Below are 15,747 nucleotides of genomic sequence, written 5' to 3'. Positions count from 1 at the left end.
TGGGGTCGGATGCTGCTTCCCCTCCTCCATTCTATCTAATTATCTTTCTCCCTCATTCTATCTGTCTGTCTATCTCTGTCTCACAGGTACACATAAATACAAGAATACATGGTATAAATTACCTAGGATAACCCAAGAAACCCAGACAAAGTGCTATACTCTGCTTGAAGATGTGAGTAAAAGTGATGACGCAGTCTTGTGGCTCTCTGAGACAGAGAGCTAGATGGATAGACAGGGAGCTTGACAGACAGGCAAATAGACAGACAGAAATGTTAGTATACCAGCAAAAACAAAGGGAGGGCGATGTTCATCTCATCTTTTGGCATCAGCTCTACCCTCATTTACCCTCATCAAACGTCAGCACTTATCAGATGTTATCTCCCCTTATCTTGTTACTGTCATGGGTGAACATTTATTATTACATATTATTATTATTACCTATTATTATTATTATGTATTATTATTATTATTATTATTATTATTATTATTATTATTATTATTATTATTATGTATTATTATTATTATGTATTATTATTATGTATTATTGTTATCATTACGTATTCTTCTTCTTCCTCCTCCTCCTCCTCCTCCTCCTCTTCCTCCTCCTCCTCTTCTTCCTCCTCCTCCTCCTCCTCCTCTTCTTCTTCCTCCTCCTCCTCCTCCTCCTCCTCCTCCTCCTCCTCCTCTGCCTCCTCCTCCTCTTGCCTCCTCCTCCTCTTGCCTCCTCCTCCTCTGCCTCCTCCTCCTCCTCCTCCTCCATTCTTGGAACAAGTTTGAAGATCTTGTAGTTCATAATCACTATCACTATCATCACCAATGCTCACATCTGAGTCTGGGATTTTGGGAAATAGGAGTTTCCTCTTTGATTCTGGTACAACTGAACGACGGCCCAGCACCAGAGGTGGAAGGCTGTGGGTTGTCTGGGTTTTCCTCACTATTACCCATATTATGGTCATTAGTTTCGGTCAAAACCTCACCAGAACCTTGAAACTCATCTTCACTGTCACTTCCATCTGTATTAGAACTGTCACTGGGGAACAAAAGTGTCCCAATTCGCCGAGGAGTGAGGAACTTCTTACCACAGGGCACGGTGGAAATTGTGTACTATGATGGCATTCCCACAATGCACCACTGGGTCCCAGATTTTTTTCCTACTGCGCACACCCACCACACAGACCCATTCTCTCACATCTAGGCTTATCAGCCTTTTCCTGTGAGATTTGAGGCCGCTAGAATTTATGCGTACTAGTACGACAAAAACCCCTACGCGTAAGACGTACTAGTACGACGAAAACCCTCAAAGGGTTAAAAATCGTTTGTCTCCATTCACTCCTATCAAACACGCTCATGCATGCCCGCTGGAAGTCCAAGCCCCTCGCACACAAATCCTCCTTTACCCCCTCCCTCCAACCTTTCCTAGGCCGACCCCTAAGCCACCTTCCTTCCACTACAGACTGATATACTCTTGAAGTCATTCTGTTTCACTCCATTCTCTCTACATGTCCGAACCACCTCAACAACCCTTCCTCAGCCCTCTGGACAACAGTTTTGGCAATCCTGCACCTCCTCCTAACTTCCAAACTATGAATTCTCTGCATTATATTCACACCACACATTGCCCTCAGACATGACATCTCCACTGCCTCCAGCCTTCTCCTCCAAGGACAAAGTTCTTTGTCTCCACAGACTCCTAAGAGCACCGCTCACCCTTTTCCCCTCATCAATTCTATGATTCACCTCATCTTTCATAGACCCATCTGCTGACATGTCCACTCCCAAATATCTGAATACATTCACCTCCTCCATCCTCTCTCCCTCCAGTCTGATATCCAATCTTTCATCACCTAATCTTTTTGTTATCCTCATAACCTTACTCTTTCCTGTATTCACTTTTAATTTTCTTCTTTTACATACCCTACCAAATTCATCCACCAACCTCTGCAACTTCTCTTCAGAATCTCCCAAGAGCACAGTGTCATCAGCAAAGAGCAACTGTGACAATTCCCACTTTATGTGTGATTCTTTATATTTTAACTCCACGCCTCTTGCCAAGACTCTTGCATTTACTTCTTTTACTACCTATAAATATATTAAACAACCACGGTGACACACATCCCTGTCTAAAGCCTACTTTTACTGGGAAATAATCTCCCTCTTTCCTACATACTCTAACTTGAGCCTCACTATCCTCGTAAAAACTCTTCACTGCTTTCAGTAACCTACCTCCTATTCTATACACCTGCAACATCTGCCACATTGCCCCCCTATCCACCCTGTCATACACCTTTTCCAAATCCATAAATGCCACAAAAACCTCTTTAGCCTTATCTAAATACTGTTCACTTATATGTTTCACTGTAAACACCTGGTCCACACACCCCCTACCTTTCCTAAAGCCTCCTTGTTCATCTGCTATTCTGTTCTCCATCTTACTCTTAATTCTTTCAATAATAACTCTACCATACACTTTACCAGGTATACTCTACAGACTTATCCCCCTATAATTTTTGCACTCTCTTTTGTCCCCTTTTCCTTTATACAAAGGAACTATGCATGCTCTCTGCCAGTCCCTAGGTACCTTACCCTCTTCCATACATTTATTAAATAATAGCACCAACCACTCCAAAACTATATCCTCACATGCTTTTAACATTTCTGTCTTTATCCCATCAATCCCAGCTGCCTTACCCCCTTTCATTTTACCTACTGCCTCACGAACTTCCCCCACACTTACAACTGACTTTTCCTCACTCCTACAAGATGTTATTCCTCCTTGCCCTATACATGAAATCACAGCTTCCTCTCCTATTTTTAACTGACAAATTCATTTGTTCTCTAGGCTTCCTCAACTTGTTAATCTCACTCCAAAACTTTTTCTTATTTTCAACAAAATTTGTTGATAACATCTAGCCCACTCTCTCATTTGCTCTCTTTTTTACATTGATTCTTTTTGATTATAATAATAATTTACATTGCTTCACCACTCTCTTAACCTCTCTTTTTCTCAATATACCCTTCCCTCCTTGCATCACTTCTACTTTGTAAAAACTTCTCATATGCTAACTTTTTATCGCATACTACTCTCTTTACATCATCATTCCACCAATCGCTCCTCTTCCCTCCCGCACCAACTTTCCTGTAACCACAAACTTCTGCTGAACACTAACACTACATTTTTAAACCTACCCCATACCTCTTCGACCCCATTGCCTATGCTCTCATTAGCCCATCTATCCTCCAATAACTGTTTATATCCTACCCTAACTGCCTCCTCTTTTAGTTAATAAACCTTCACCTCTCTCTTCCCTGATGCTTCTGTTCTCCTTGTATCCCATCTACCTTTTACTCTCAGTGTAGCTACAACTAAAAAGTGATCTGATATATCTGTGGCTCCTCTATAAACATGTACTTCCTGAAGTCTACTCAACAATCTTTTATCTACTAATACATAATCCAACAAACTACTGTCATTTTGCCCTACATCATATATTGTATACTTATTTATCCTCTTTTTCTTAAAATATGTATAACCTATAACTAAACCCCTTTCTATACAAGGTTCAATCAAAGGGCTCCCATTATCATTTACACGTGGCACCCCAAACTTACCTACCACACCCTCTCTAAAAGTTTCTCCTACTTTAGCATTCTGGTCCCGCACCACAATTACTCTCTCACTTGGTTCAAAGGTTCCTATACATTCACTTAACATCTCCCAAAATCTCTCTCTCTCTCCTCTACATTCCTCTCTTTTCCAGGTGCATACACGCTTATTATGACCCACTTTTCGCATCCAACCTTTACTTTAATCCACATAATCCTTGAATTTACACATTCATATTCTCTTTTCTTCTTCCATAACTGATCCTTCAACATTATTGCTAACCCTTCCTTAGCTCTAACTCTCTCAGATACTCCAGATTTAATCCCATTTATTTTTCCCCACCGAAACTCCCCTACCCCCTACAGCTTTGTTTCGCTTAGGGCCAGGACATCCAACTTCTTTTCACTCATAACATCAGCAATCATCTGTTTCTTGTCATCCGCACTACATCCACGCACATTCAAGCATCCCAGTTTTATAAAGTTTTTCTTCTCTTTTTTAGTAAATGTTTACAGGAGAAGGGGTTACTAGCCCATTGCTCCCGGCATTTTAGTCACCTCATACAACACGCATGGCTTACGGATGAAAGATTCTTTTCCACTTCCCCATGGACAATAGAAGAAATAAAGAAGAACAAGAGCTGTTTAGAAGAAGGAGAAAACCTAAATGTATGTATGTATATATTTATACATGCATGTGCATGTCTGTGAAGTGTGACCAAAGTTTAAGTAGGAGTAGCAAGATATCCCTGTTATCTAGCATATTTATGAGACAGAAAGAGACACCAGCAATCCTACCATCATGTAAAACAGTTACAGGTTTCTGTTTCACAGTCATCTGGCAGGACGGTAGTACTTCCCTGGGTGGTTGCTGTCTACCAACCTAATACAACCATTAATACAACCTAATGCAAACATAAATTCCATACAAAAATACACTGCAAATTTGCTGTTTTAAACCAACACATGGTTCCAGTTTTTTTCTCATGCACCTAGTGCTGTAGGATTTTTTTATATACTCTGCATACTGACCATTCATACTTTAATGCTGTACCATGGGACCGACAGTCAATGGATTGAAAGTGACAATTTTATTTAGTGAAACGTGTGATAAAAAAAAAAAATCTTGTTCTGTATGTTGTGTTGATAATTGTGGAATATTGTACTATACTGACTCATATTTCTATTGCAGAAGTATTTTGTGGAAGACTACCAGGTTGTGTCTTGCCAGACACTATATCTTCAGTACTTCAAGAAGCACCAGTGTAAGTGTCTTGAACAACAACTGATATTGCAGAAGTATTTTGTGGAAGACTACCAGGTTGTGTCTTGCCAGACACTATATCTTCAGTACTTCAAGAAGTACCAGTGTAAGTGTCTTGAACAACAACTGATATTGCAGAAGTATTTTGTGGAAGACTTCCAGGTTGTGTCTTACCAGACACTATATCTTCAGTACTTCAAGAAGTACCAGTGTAAGTGTCTTGAACAACAACTGATATTGCAGAAGTATTTTGTGGAAGACTACCAGGTTGTGTCTTACCAGACACTATATCTTCAGTACTTAAAGAAGTACCAGTGTAAGTGTCTTGAACAACAACTGATATTGCAGAAGTATTGTGTGGAAGACTTCCAGGTTGTGTCTTACCAGACACTATATCTTCAGTACTTCAAGAAGTACCAGTGTAAGTGTCTTGAACAACAACTGATATTGCAGAAGTATTTTGTGAAAGACTACCAGGTTGTGTCTTACCAGACACTATATCTTCAGTACTTAAAGAAGTACCAGTGTAAGTGTCTTGAACAACAACTGATATTGCAGAAGTATTGTGTGGAAGACTTCCAGGTTGTGTCTTGCCAGACACTATATCTTCAGTACTTAAAGAAGTACCAGTGTAAGTGTACTGAACTTCAGCTAATATTGCAGAAGTATTTTGTGGAAGACTTCCAGGTTGTGTCTTGCCAGACACTATATCTTCAGTACTTCAAGAAGTACCAGTGTAAGTGTACTGAACTTCAGCTAATATTGCAGAAGTATTGTGTGGAAGACTACCAGGTTGTGTCTTGCCAGACACTATATCTTCAGTACTTCAAGAAGTACCAGTGTAAGTGTCTTGAACAACAACTGATATTGCAGAAGTATTGTGTGGAAGACTTCCAGGTTGTGTCTTGCCAGACACTATATCTTCAATACTTCAAGAAAGGCAACATATGTTATTCTTGTGAATTTTTAGCTAAGTATTACTAATTAAACAATTTAACAATTTTACTTTAGTTATTGGGAATTCTATCTAAATATGCATGATAGTTAATGGAATAATGCAAGTTATTAATACTGTAATTAATAATTTTCAGAAAAATCTGTTGGAAAAAAAGACAAAATAAAAATGTTGAATGTATCTGCAGTGTACTAGTACATATATTAATCTTTTACCACAAAATAAAAATTATGATAGTGTTTTAACACACAATATAAACTTTATTAATGCTTATAAGTAGGAAAAGTTTTGCCTAAATAAATCTTAACATGGGAATATGTTCATAAGGAAAATCGTATGTTCAGTCTCCAAAATAATTAAAAAATAAAATATCTTGAAATTAACATGAATACATAAGGAAGATTAGCAATACCACTGTTGTATGACTAAAATATTTTGAATGAAATACCTTCAAAAAATATGGAAAAGCATAAAGATCATAAACCACATCAATGTTCAGAGTGTCTGAAATGTTTTAGTAGAAAAGGCAGTCTTGTGGCACATATGAGAGTACATACAGGAGATAAACCATATCAATGTACAGAGTGTCTGAAATGTTTTAGTCAAAAAGGCAGTCTTGTGCCACATATGAGAGTACATACAGGAGATAAACCATATCAATGTTCAGAGTGTCTGAAATGTTTTAGTAAAAAAAGCAATCTTGTGAGACATGTGAGAGTACATACAGGAGATAAACCATGTCAATGTTCAGAGTGCCTGAAATGTTTTGGTAAAAAAGGCAATCTTGTGAGACATGTGAGAGTACATGCAGGAGATAAACCATATCAATGTTCAGAGTGTCTGAAATGTTTTAGTAAAAAAAGCAATCTTGTGGCACATATGAGAGTACATACAGGAGATAAACCATATCACTGTTCAGAGTGTCTGAAATGTTTTAGTAAAAAAAGCAGTCTTGTGGCACATATGAGAGTACATACAGGAGATAAACCATATCACTGTTCAGAGTGTCTGAAATGTTTTAGTGATAAAAACAGTCTTATGAGACATATGAGAGTACACACAGGAGATAAACCATATCAATGTTCAGAATGTCTGAAATGTTTTAGTGATAAAAACAGTCTTATGAGACATATGAGAGTACACACAGGAGATAAACCATATCAATGTTCAGAATGTCTGAAATGTTTTAGTGATAAAAACAGTCTTGTGAGACATATGAGAGTACATACAGGAGATAAACCATATGCATGTTTAGAGTGTCTGAAATGTTTTAGTAATAAAAACAGTCTTGTGAAACATGTGAGAGTACATACAGGAGATAAACCATATCAGTGTTCAGAGTGTCTGAAATGTTTTAGTGAAAAAGGCAGTCTTGTAACACACATGAGATTACATACAGAAGATAAACCATATGAATGCTCTGAGTGTCTGAAATGTTTTAAAGTAAAAAATTATCTTGTGAGACATGTGAGAGTACATACAGGAGATAAACCATATGCATGTTCAGAGTGTCTGAAATGTTTTAGCGATAAAAACAGTCTTGTGAGACATATGAGAGTACATACAGGAGATAAACCATATCAATGTTCAGAGTGTCTGAAATGTTTTAGTGATAGAAACAGTCTTGTGAGACATGTGAGAGTACATACAGGAGATAAACCATATCAGTGTTCAGAGTGTCTGAAATGTTTTAGTAATAAAAACAGTCTTGTGAAACATGTGAGAGTACATACAGGAGATAAACCATATCAGTGTTCAGAGTGTCTGAAATGTTTTAGTAATAAAAACAGTCTTGTGAAACATGTGAGAGTACATACAGGAGATAAACCATATCAGTGTTCAGAGTGTCTGAAATGTTTTAGTGTAAAAGGCAGTGTTGTAATACATATGAGATTACATACAGGAGTTAAAGCATATCAATGCTCTGAGTGTCTGAAATGTTTTGGTAGAAAAACCCATCTTGTGAGACATACACGAAAACATTCAGGAGATAAAACATGTTAGTGTTTAATGTTTCAGGAATAATTGAGAGTGAAATATGATAATGAAATTCCAGTCATGTAAACCATATACCTAGTAGGTTGGTAGGCAGCAACCACCCTGGGAGGTATTACCATCCTGTGGTTGTAGGTTGGTAGACAGCAACCACCCAGGGAGGTACTACCATAGTGTGGTAGGTTGGTAGACAGCAACCACCCAGAGAGGTACTACCATCCTGTGGTAGTAGGTTGGTAGACATCAACCACCCAGAAAGGTACTACCATCCTGTGGTAGTAGGTTGGCAGACAGCAACCACCCAGGGAGGTACTACCATAGTGTGGTAGTAGGTTGGTAGACAACAACCACCCAGAGAGGTACTACCATCCTGTGGTAGTAGGTTGGTAGACAACCACCCAGGAAGGTACTACCACCCTGTAGTAGTAGGTTGGCAGACAGCAACCACCCAGGGAGGTACTACCAACTTGTGGTAGTAGGGTGGTAGACAGCAACCACCCAGGGATGTACTACCATCCATTGGTAGTAGGTTGGTAGACAGCAACCACCCAGGAAGGTACTACCATCCTGTGGTAGTAGATTGGTTGACAGCAACCACCCAGTGAGGTACTACCATCATGTGGTAGTAGGTTGGTAGACAGCAACCACCCATGGAGATACTACCATCCTATGGTAGTAGGTTGGTAGACAGCAACCCCCCAGGGAGGTACTACCATCCTGTGGTAGTAGGTTGGTAGACAGCAACCACCCAGAGATGTACTACCATCCTGTGGTAGTAGGTTTGTAGACAACAACCATGCAAGGATGTGCTACCATCCTTTGGTAGTAGGTTGTAGACAGTAACCACCCAGGGAGGTACTATCATCCTGTGGTGACAAGTTGGTAGACAGCAACCACCCAGGGAGGTACTACCATCCTGTGGTTGTAGGTTGGTAGACACCAACCTCTAAGGTAGGTACTACCATCCTGTGGTAGTAGGTTGGTAGACAGCAACCACCCAGGGAAGTACAGTGGACCCTTGTTTTTCGTAATCCGTTCCAAAGAGTGTGACTGTTATCGAAATTGACCATTTGCTAATCCTTTTTCCGCATAAATAATGTAAATCCAATTAATTTGTTCCAGACATGCAGAAGTATCAACAAAAAAATTTTTTTTTTTACCTTAAAGATAGATTTACATGCAAAAGAGAGTGAACATTCAACATGACAGTTACCTTTATTGCAGGGCTGCATCTGCTCTTCTTGCCACCTCCCTAGTTAAGAACGATAATAAATTTGTTGAGTTAGGCATAAGAATTATCAACTGGGCATCTACACTGCAAACTGAATTGTTTGCAATCCTAATGGCACTAAAGCTAACCTATGACACTGAGCTTGACTCTATCATTATTACTGATTCTATGTCATCATTGAAGGCTCTTGACTCATATTTGACTCCAATAACATGCTCATTGGAGAAGCCAGGTATAGATACTCAAAAATCAGGGACAAAGGAATTAATGTACAGTTGCATCACACATTGGATTACTCCTTCATGATAAAGTTGATATGTTAGCCAAGAAGAGTACCCAGAAGGAGAATGTAGAATATAACTGGTATAACTGTGTCTAGCATTAGGAATAATATTAGGAGAGAAGTAAATAATGAAAATGATTGTTATAGGAATGCAGTTAGAAGCCTGAGTAGATCTATAACCCACTATGATAACATGAACATAGATAAGTATGTTTATGGAGCAATGTGCAATGTGAACAGACTGACTGATGTTGTAGTGGCCAGGCTTAGGCTTGGTTACAAGTACTTCTGGCAGTTTGGGAGACAGATGATCAAACTAAATGTAAATTATGTGATTATGCATATGGTCACTGTCTTGAACACTATGTGCTTAATTGTCCACTTATTGAGGAATACAGAGACAGACAGTATAATAACCTATGTGACATGTCAAGATATCTTATTAATAAAAATGAGATACCAGATATACTAAGCAAATTTCCTAAATTTGCTTGTAACAGATAAGTAAACTATAGATATGTAGATATAAATCCATATGTATTCATGTTAACCTCTTCGGGCCTAGTTCCTGGGCCTTTTGTGTATCCATATGCTCTTGCATGTGGATATGGGGATGGATATTGGGTGCACAATAAACTAGCCACTTTGGTGGCAAAATCTAATCTAATCCTTTATTGAAAGCTGTTGTTGATGAATAGAAGATAGGGAGGAGGAGAGAGGGAAGACAGGGTATTGTTTGGAAGGGGAATCCCCTCCATAAGGACTCTAGGTCACTTTCCTCTTCAAGGGGGGCACCTTGGTGTGATGAAGAGGCTCTTGGTCTGAGGAATTAGACCTGTTGGTCTCCTTCCTCAGACCAAACCTAATTACCCCAATATTCCCCCTTCCCTCTCCCTTCCTCCCCATCCTCCCCTTTTTCTTTTCCTCCTTCTCCTCCCCACCCCTCCCTTTTGGCCTTTGGGATTTTTTCCCACAGGCACGCTAGTTCCTAGGTAGGGGAAAGGGTACTGGGGTCCATCCCATTCCATTGAGGTTCTTGGCAGTGGCATAGTTTGCCGTGGAATCTGGATTGCCTGGGGATGTCCCGATCCCTCTCCAGTATCCTGGAGGGTGGCTTTGGGTGTCTCAGGTGACGGGTGTATCTCTGGAAGCCACCTTTCGGATTCCGGGGGTGGTGGCCGAAGGAGGTATGCTTTGTGGTGGATATCCAGCCGCCCTCTATTTTGTCCACCGAGGTAGCTCGGCAGATGCGAGGATGCTATCCCGGATTGCCACTTTACTAGCATGATGGGTAGGGTATGGCACGGGTTCCATGCTGCATCTGCGCTACTTGTGGTGCTGAGGTCCTCTTGGGTGCGGAGGGAGATTTCTGGCCCTTTCATTCCTCCTAGGAACTATCCCTCCCTGGTCCCCCCTTTTTATTCTTTTTTTTATTTTTATTTTTTCTTCTTTTTTTTTTCTTGAAAACAAAAAGAAAGAAGTAACCTAACCATGGCAGCCCTTGTCCATGAACCTGCTACCCCTGGGCCCCTTCTTGATACTGCACCCCGTTCTGACCCCGTCTCAACTTTGGACCACTCTTCAGACACTCTTCATGCCTCTGTACCTCTTGCCGGTGCTGTTTCCTCACCAGCTTCAGGTACTGAGGTCTCAACAGACTCCTTCAATTTGTCTGACCTCCGCTCTCCTTTGACTATGCTTCCAGCCTCTCCCTCTATGGTGCGGCAATTTTCGAATCGCCGGCCTGTTCCACGTCGGACCAACTCTGGTCCCACGCCTAAATGCCAATGACAATTACCTACTGATGATCCTTCTCCACCTCATTCTTCTCAGAAAAGATCGACACATCCTGCACTACCTTTTCACGCTCAGTTTCAGAATGCACAATGGACTAAATTCTTCACTTTATGACCGACTTCCTCTACTGCCTATCTTTCCCACCATAGTATTGGCAAGGCACTCCTACGCCATGTTGGTAAAGATATTTCTTTTCATGCTCTTAAGAGTGGTATGCGCATCATCACCATACAGAATGCTACCCAAGCTCATGATCTTTCTCTTCTTTCCCATATCGATACTGTTCCTGTCACTATTGAAAAACATCATTCCCTCAATTCTTGTAGTGGTACCGTCATTCTGCCCCATACCGTAGTTCAACAAAATTTCCAGACATGTGGCAATGACATTCTTGAACAGCTGGAACTCCAAGATCTCCCAATCCTCAAGGTAGACACTTAAGTTCTTTCTGCTCGCAGGCGGAGACGATACCCTAGCAATGTGGCTCGATTAGCTTTTGACAGCTGTGAACTCCCATCTTCAGTTTATGTAGCAGGACATCAGTTACAAGTTTGAAAGGTGATCCCTACACTGCAACAGTGTAGAAATTGCTGGCGATTTGGCCATCAAGTGAAATATTGCAGATCTATTGCCGAATGCCCAGTCTGTGGTGCCAATGACCATTCTAATACGTCTTGCAATCAACCTCCCTCTTGCCTTAATTGCCATGAGGCTCACCCTTCATACTCTCGCCGTTGCCAAGTCTACTTAAATGAGCGGGAAATCCGTTACCTCAAAGAGGCAGAAGGTCTCCCTTATGCCATGGCAGTTTCTCATCTCCACCTCCAAGGGAGACTACCCTGTGTTTCTTATTCCCGTGTTTCAAAATGTCCCCCTACTTCTGGGGTTCTGTCTTCTGCAGCCTCCTCTGTGGTTACCTCTCCCATAGTCACTCCTGTATCTAATTCTTTTGCCGTCCTAGACTCCGACGTCCCTACTTCAACGCCTCAGTCTGATCTCGCTTCTTCGTGTTCTCCCTCACAAGCCTCAGTATCGATGAGATCTCGAACGACACCTCCTCCCAGTCGTCCCTCTACTTCTCAGAAGTCAAAAAAAGGTCCTTTAACCCCTCCTTCCCTTCTTCCACCTCATTTTACCTTCCCTGTCTCTGTACCTGGTTCTTCCCCTCTCGCTGGCTCTGTTACAAGTGTAGAGGTTCACCCTCCTCCTCGTACTGTACCTTCCTCCCCTGTTCCCTCCCAAGTTTCTTCCTCTGCCACCTCCCAGGTTTCTGCCTCTTCTGTCCCCTTCCACACTTCTTCTCCAGTTCCCTCCACCCTTTTGCCCCCCCCCTACCTTGGTACAGTCCATTACAGTTCCAATCTTTACTCATCCTACCCCTACCATCTCCAATATTGTCTCCCATTCAACGTCTCTGAATTCCGAAACACTTAGCAATCTCTGAATATATTGCAGAGACCAAACCATCAATGGACACTGATCCACCCTCCGTTCCTTCTCTCTCCTCTCCTCCATCTGTGCAACTTCTTCACAGCGCACCGTTCCTTCGCTGCTTGAACGTTTTCCAATGCCTCCGCATGTGGACTTTTCTAGCCCCTCTAGTCCGTAGGAACCCTTACCTAAGGATTTCAGGTATCTTTATCATTGCCAATCATGGTCTATTTACAGTGGAATATACACAGCCTCAGGTGTAATTGGGGTGAGCTTGAGATGTTACTCTCCTAGTTTTCCCCTGTTGGTGTTTGCTTACAGGAACCAAAACTACACTGCTGTTATCTATCTCATCTCAGGCTATAATTTATTGTATTCTTCAGATCCTTTTCCTGATGGGACCTTTAATGAAAGTGCTCTTCTTCTACGCACTGATATTCCATACCATCAGCTATTTGTTCGTACTTCACTGCATTACACAGCAGCCCGTATCCTCTTGCATAGGTGGTATACGCACTGTTCTTTGTATCTCCTTCTCGGGCATTATCTATTCCACATATTGCCTTTCTTGTTTCGTCATTACCACCACCGCTTCTGTTACTTGGCGATTTTAATGCCCATCATTTCCTCTGGGGGGTCTCACTGTGATTATCATGGCATTCAGTTAGAGGCTTTTCTTGCTACCCACCCCCTCCATGTTTTAAATACAGGTACTCACACCCATTTTGATCCACGGACTCAAACTCTCTCTTACATCGATCTCTCAGTCTGCTCTTCCTCCTCTGCATTAGACTTCACCTGGTCTGTTCTCCCAGATTTACATGACAGCAATCATTTCCCAATCATTCTTACTTCCCCTTCATATTCACCACCTCTTCGTATCCCACGCTGGCAGTTTGATCAGGCAAATTGGAACCTTTACTCACAACTAACTGTTTTTAGTGAGGTTCCTTCATTGTCCTCCATTGATGAGCTTTTACACCTCTTCTCGTCCTCCGTTTTAACCGCAGCTTCTCATTCTATACCCCAAACTTCGGGCAGGCATTCTCAGAAATGCATGCCTTGGTGGTCTCCTGCCTGTGCTCGTGCAGTACGTTTGAAACACGCTGCATGGGGCAGGTACCAGTACAATAGAACCACTTAGAGACTCCTTGATTTTAAGCAGAAGTGTGCGATCGCTCGTTGTGTCATCCGTGACACTAAACGCACTTGCTGGCAAGATTGTCTCCACCATCACCTCTGCTTCCTCTATGAGTGCAGTCTGGAGAAAAGTACGAAAACTGAGTGGTAAATATTCTCCTGACCCGGCTCCTACTCTGTGGGTTGCTGGTGTTGATATTGCAAACCCACTAGATTTTGCCAATGAAATTGGCAATCATCTGGTCCGTGTTTCCCGAGGGCTTCATCTATGCCCCTCCTTTTTTTCCTCAAGGTCTGCCAAAGAGTTAGCACCCTTGGACTTTTCTTCTCTCAGAAGAACAGTATAATGTGCCTTTTACACTTCAAGAACTGGAGGCAACACTCTCAGCTTGCCTATCATCGGCAGCTGGGCCCGACGACATTCATATTCATATGCTACAACATTTACATCAGTCTACCCTTGCAGTCCTATTACGCCTTTTCAATCTTATTTGGTCACAAGGAGTTCTTCCACAGCTGTGGAACTCTGCCATTGTTCTCTCTTTCTGCAAATCGGGTACTACGGGACATGAAGCCTCCCACTATTGTCCCATTGCTCTTACCAGTGCAGTTTGCAAAGTGATGGAACGCCTGATAAATAGACGTTTAGTGTGGTATTTAGAGACACACAACAGTCTCTCCACTCATCAATATGGCTTTCGTAAGGGACGTTCTACCATAGACCCCTTACTAAGCTTGGACACGTGTGTTTGTAATGCCTTTGCAAATAACCACTCAGTTATTGCCATATTTTTTGACCTTGAGAAGGCATATGACACAACTTGGAGGTATAATATTTTGGCCCAGGCCCACTCCTTAGGCTTCCGAGGCAATCTACCATCCTTCCTTAAGAACTTTTTAACTGACAGGCATTTCCGTGTTCGGGTTAATAATGTGCTCTCCCTGGACTTTATCCAAGCTGAAGGTGTCCCCCAGGGATGTGTTCTGAGCACAACACTTTTTCTCCTTGCTATAAATGATTTGGCCTCTAGTCTTCCATCAAATATTTGGTCATCACTCTATGTTGATGACTTCGCTATTGCCTGTGCAGGCGCTGACTGTCACCTTATTACAGTTTCTCTCCAGCATGCGGTCGACGGTGTTTCCAATTGGGCCACCACACATGGGTTTAAATTTTCCAGCACCAAAACTCACCAAATTACTTTCACTAGATGCTCTGTCATCTCCGATCATCCTTTGTACCTCTATGGCTCCCGTATCCCTGAACGTGATACAGTCAGGTTTCTGGGCCTCCTCTTTGACCGTAGGTTATCCTGGAAACCTCACATTACCTCTCTGAAGGCAACTTGTCACAGCCGGCTGAACCTTCTTAAAATCCTTGCTCATCTTTCATGGGGAGCTGATCGTCGAACTCTGCTTCGCTTACATTCCACCCTCATTTTATCGAAACTTGATTATGGTGACCAGTTCTATTCAGCGGCCTCTCCTGCTACTCTCTCTAGCCTTAACCCCATTCATTACCAAGGATTACATTTATGCCTTGGTGCTTTTCGCTCTTCCCCTGTTGAGAGCCTCTATGCAGAAGTGAACATTCCATCCTTATCCGATCACCGTGATGCCCATTGCCTTCGCTACTATGTACGCTCTCATGATCTCGCAATCCTTCCATTTATAGAATGGTCACTGATATTAGTAGACATTCTTTATTTGTTCGCCGCCCCTGTTTACTCCGTCCCTTCTCTCTTCACCTTCATTCGCTCTTGTCTTCTCTTCAATTACCACCTTTCTATGTTCATGTAGCATCTCACTTTTCCCTACCCCCCTGGGAAGTTCCAGCTGTTCGAGTCTGTTCTTTCTCTCTCCCTTGCTCGAAGGCCCAACTGTCTACCGTCGCTTCCTGCTCTCTTTTTCTTGACCACTTCCACTCTTATTCTCATGCCATTGCTGTGTACACAGATGGCTCTAAGTCTTCTGATGGCATAGGATTCGCAGCAGTGTTTCTGGACAGCATCGTACGAGGGCATTTACTATCTTCGGCTAGTATTTTT

General features: G+C 41.8%; 1 protein-coding gene across 1 annotated transcript; it reads left to right on the top strand.

Moving 5' to 3' along the window:
- The first annotated feature begins 6,275 nt into the window (after positions 1 to 6,275).
- LOC128700888 (zinc finger protein 84-like) lies at positions 6,276 to 11,009 on the top strand. Its single transcript, XM_070104781.1, has one exon. It carries the CDS (start codon positions 6,282 to 6,284, stop codon positions 7,824 to 7,826), a length of 1,545 nt encoding a protein of 514 aa, XP_069960882.1. The 5' UTR covers positions 6,276 to 6,281; the 3' UTR covers positions 7,827 to 11,009.
- The last annotated feature ends 4,738 nt before the right edge of the window (positions 11,010 to 15,747 follow it).

This window comes from Cherax quadricarinatus, chromosome 94 (assembly GCF_038502225.1).
Source record: "Cherax quadricarinatus isolate ZL_2023a chromosome 94, ASM3850222v1, whole genome shotgun sequence".
Taxonomy (NCBI): domain Eukaryota; kingdom Metazoa; phylum Arthropoda; class Malacostraca; order Decapoda; family Parastacidae; genus Cherax; species Cherax quadricarinatus.
The sequence above is the reverse complement of the archived record's forward strand: the minus strand, read 5'-3'. Positions and strand labels throughout refer to the sequence as shown.

Coding starts and splice junctions, on each gene's coding strand:
- LOC128700888 (XM_070104781.1), top strand. CDS start 6,282: ATGGAAAAGCATAAAGATCATAAACCACATCAATGTTCAGAGTGTCTG.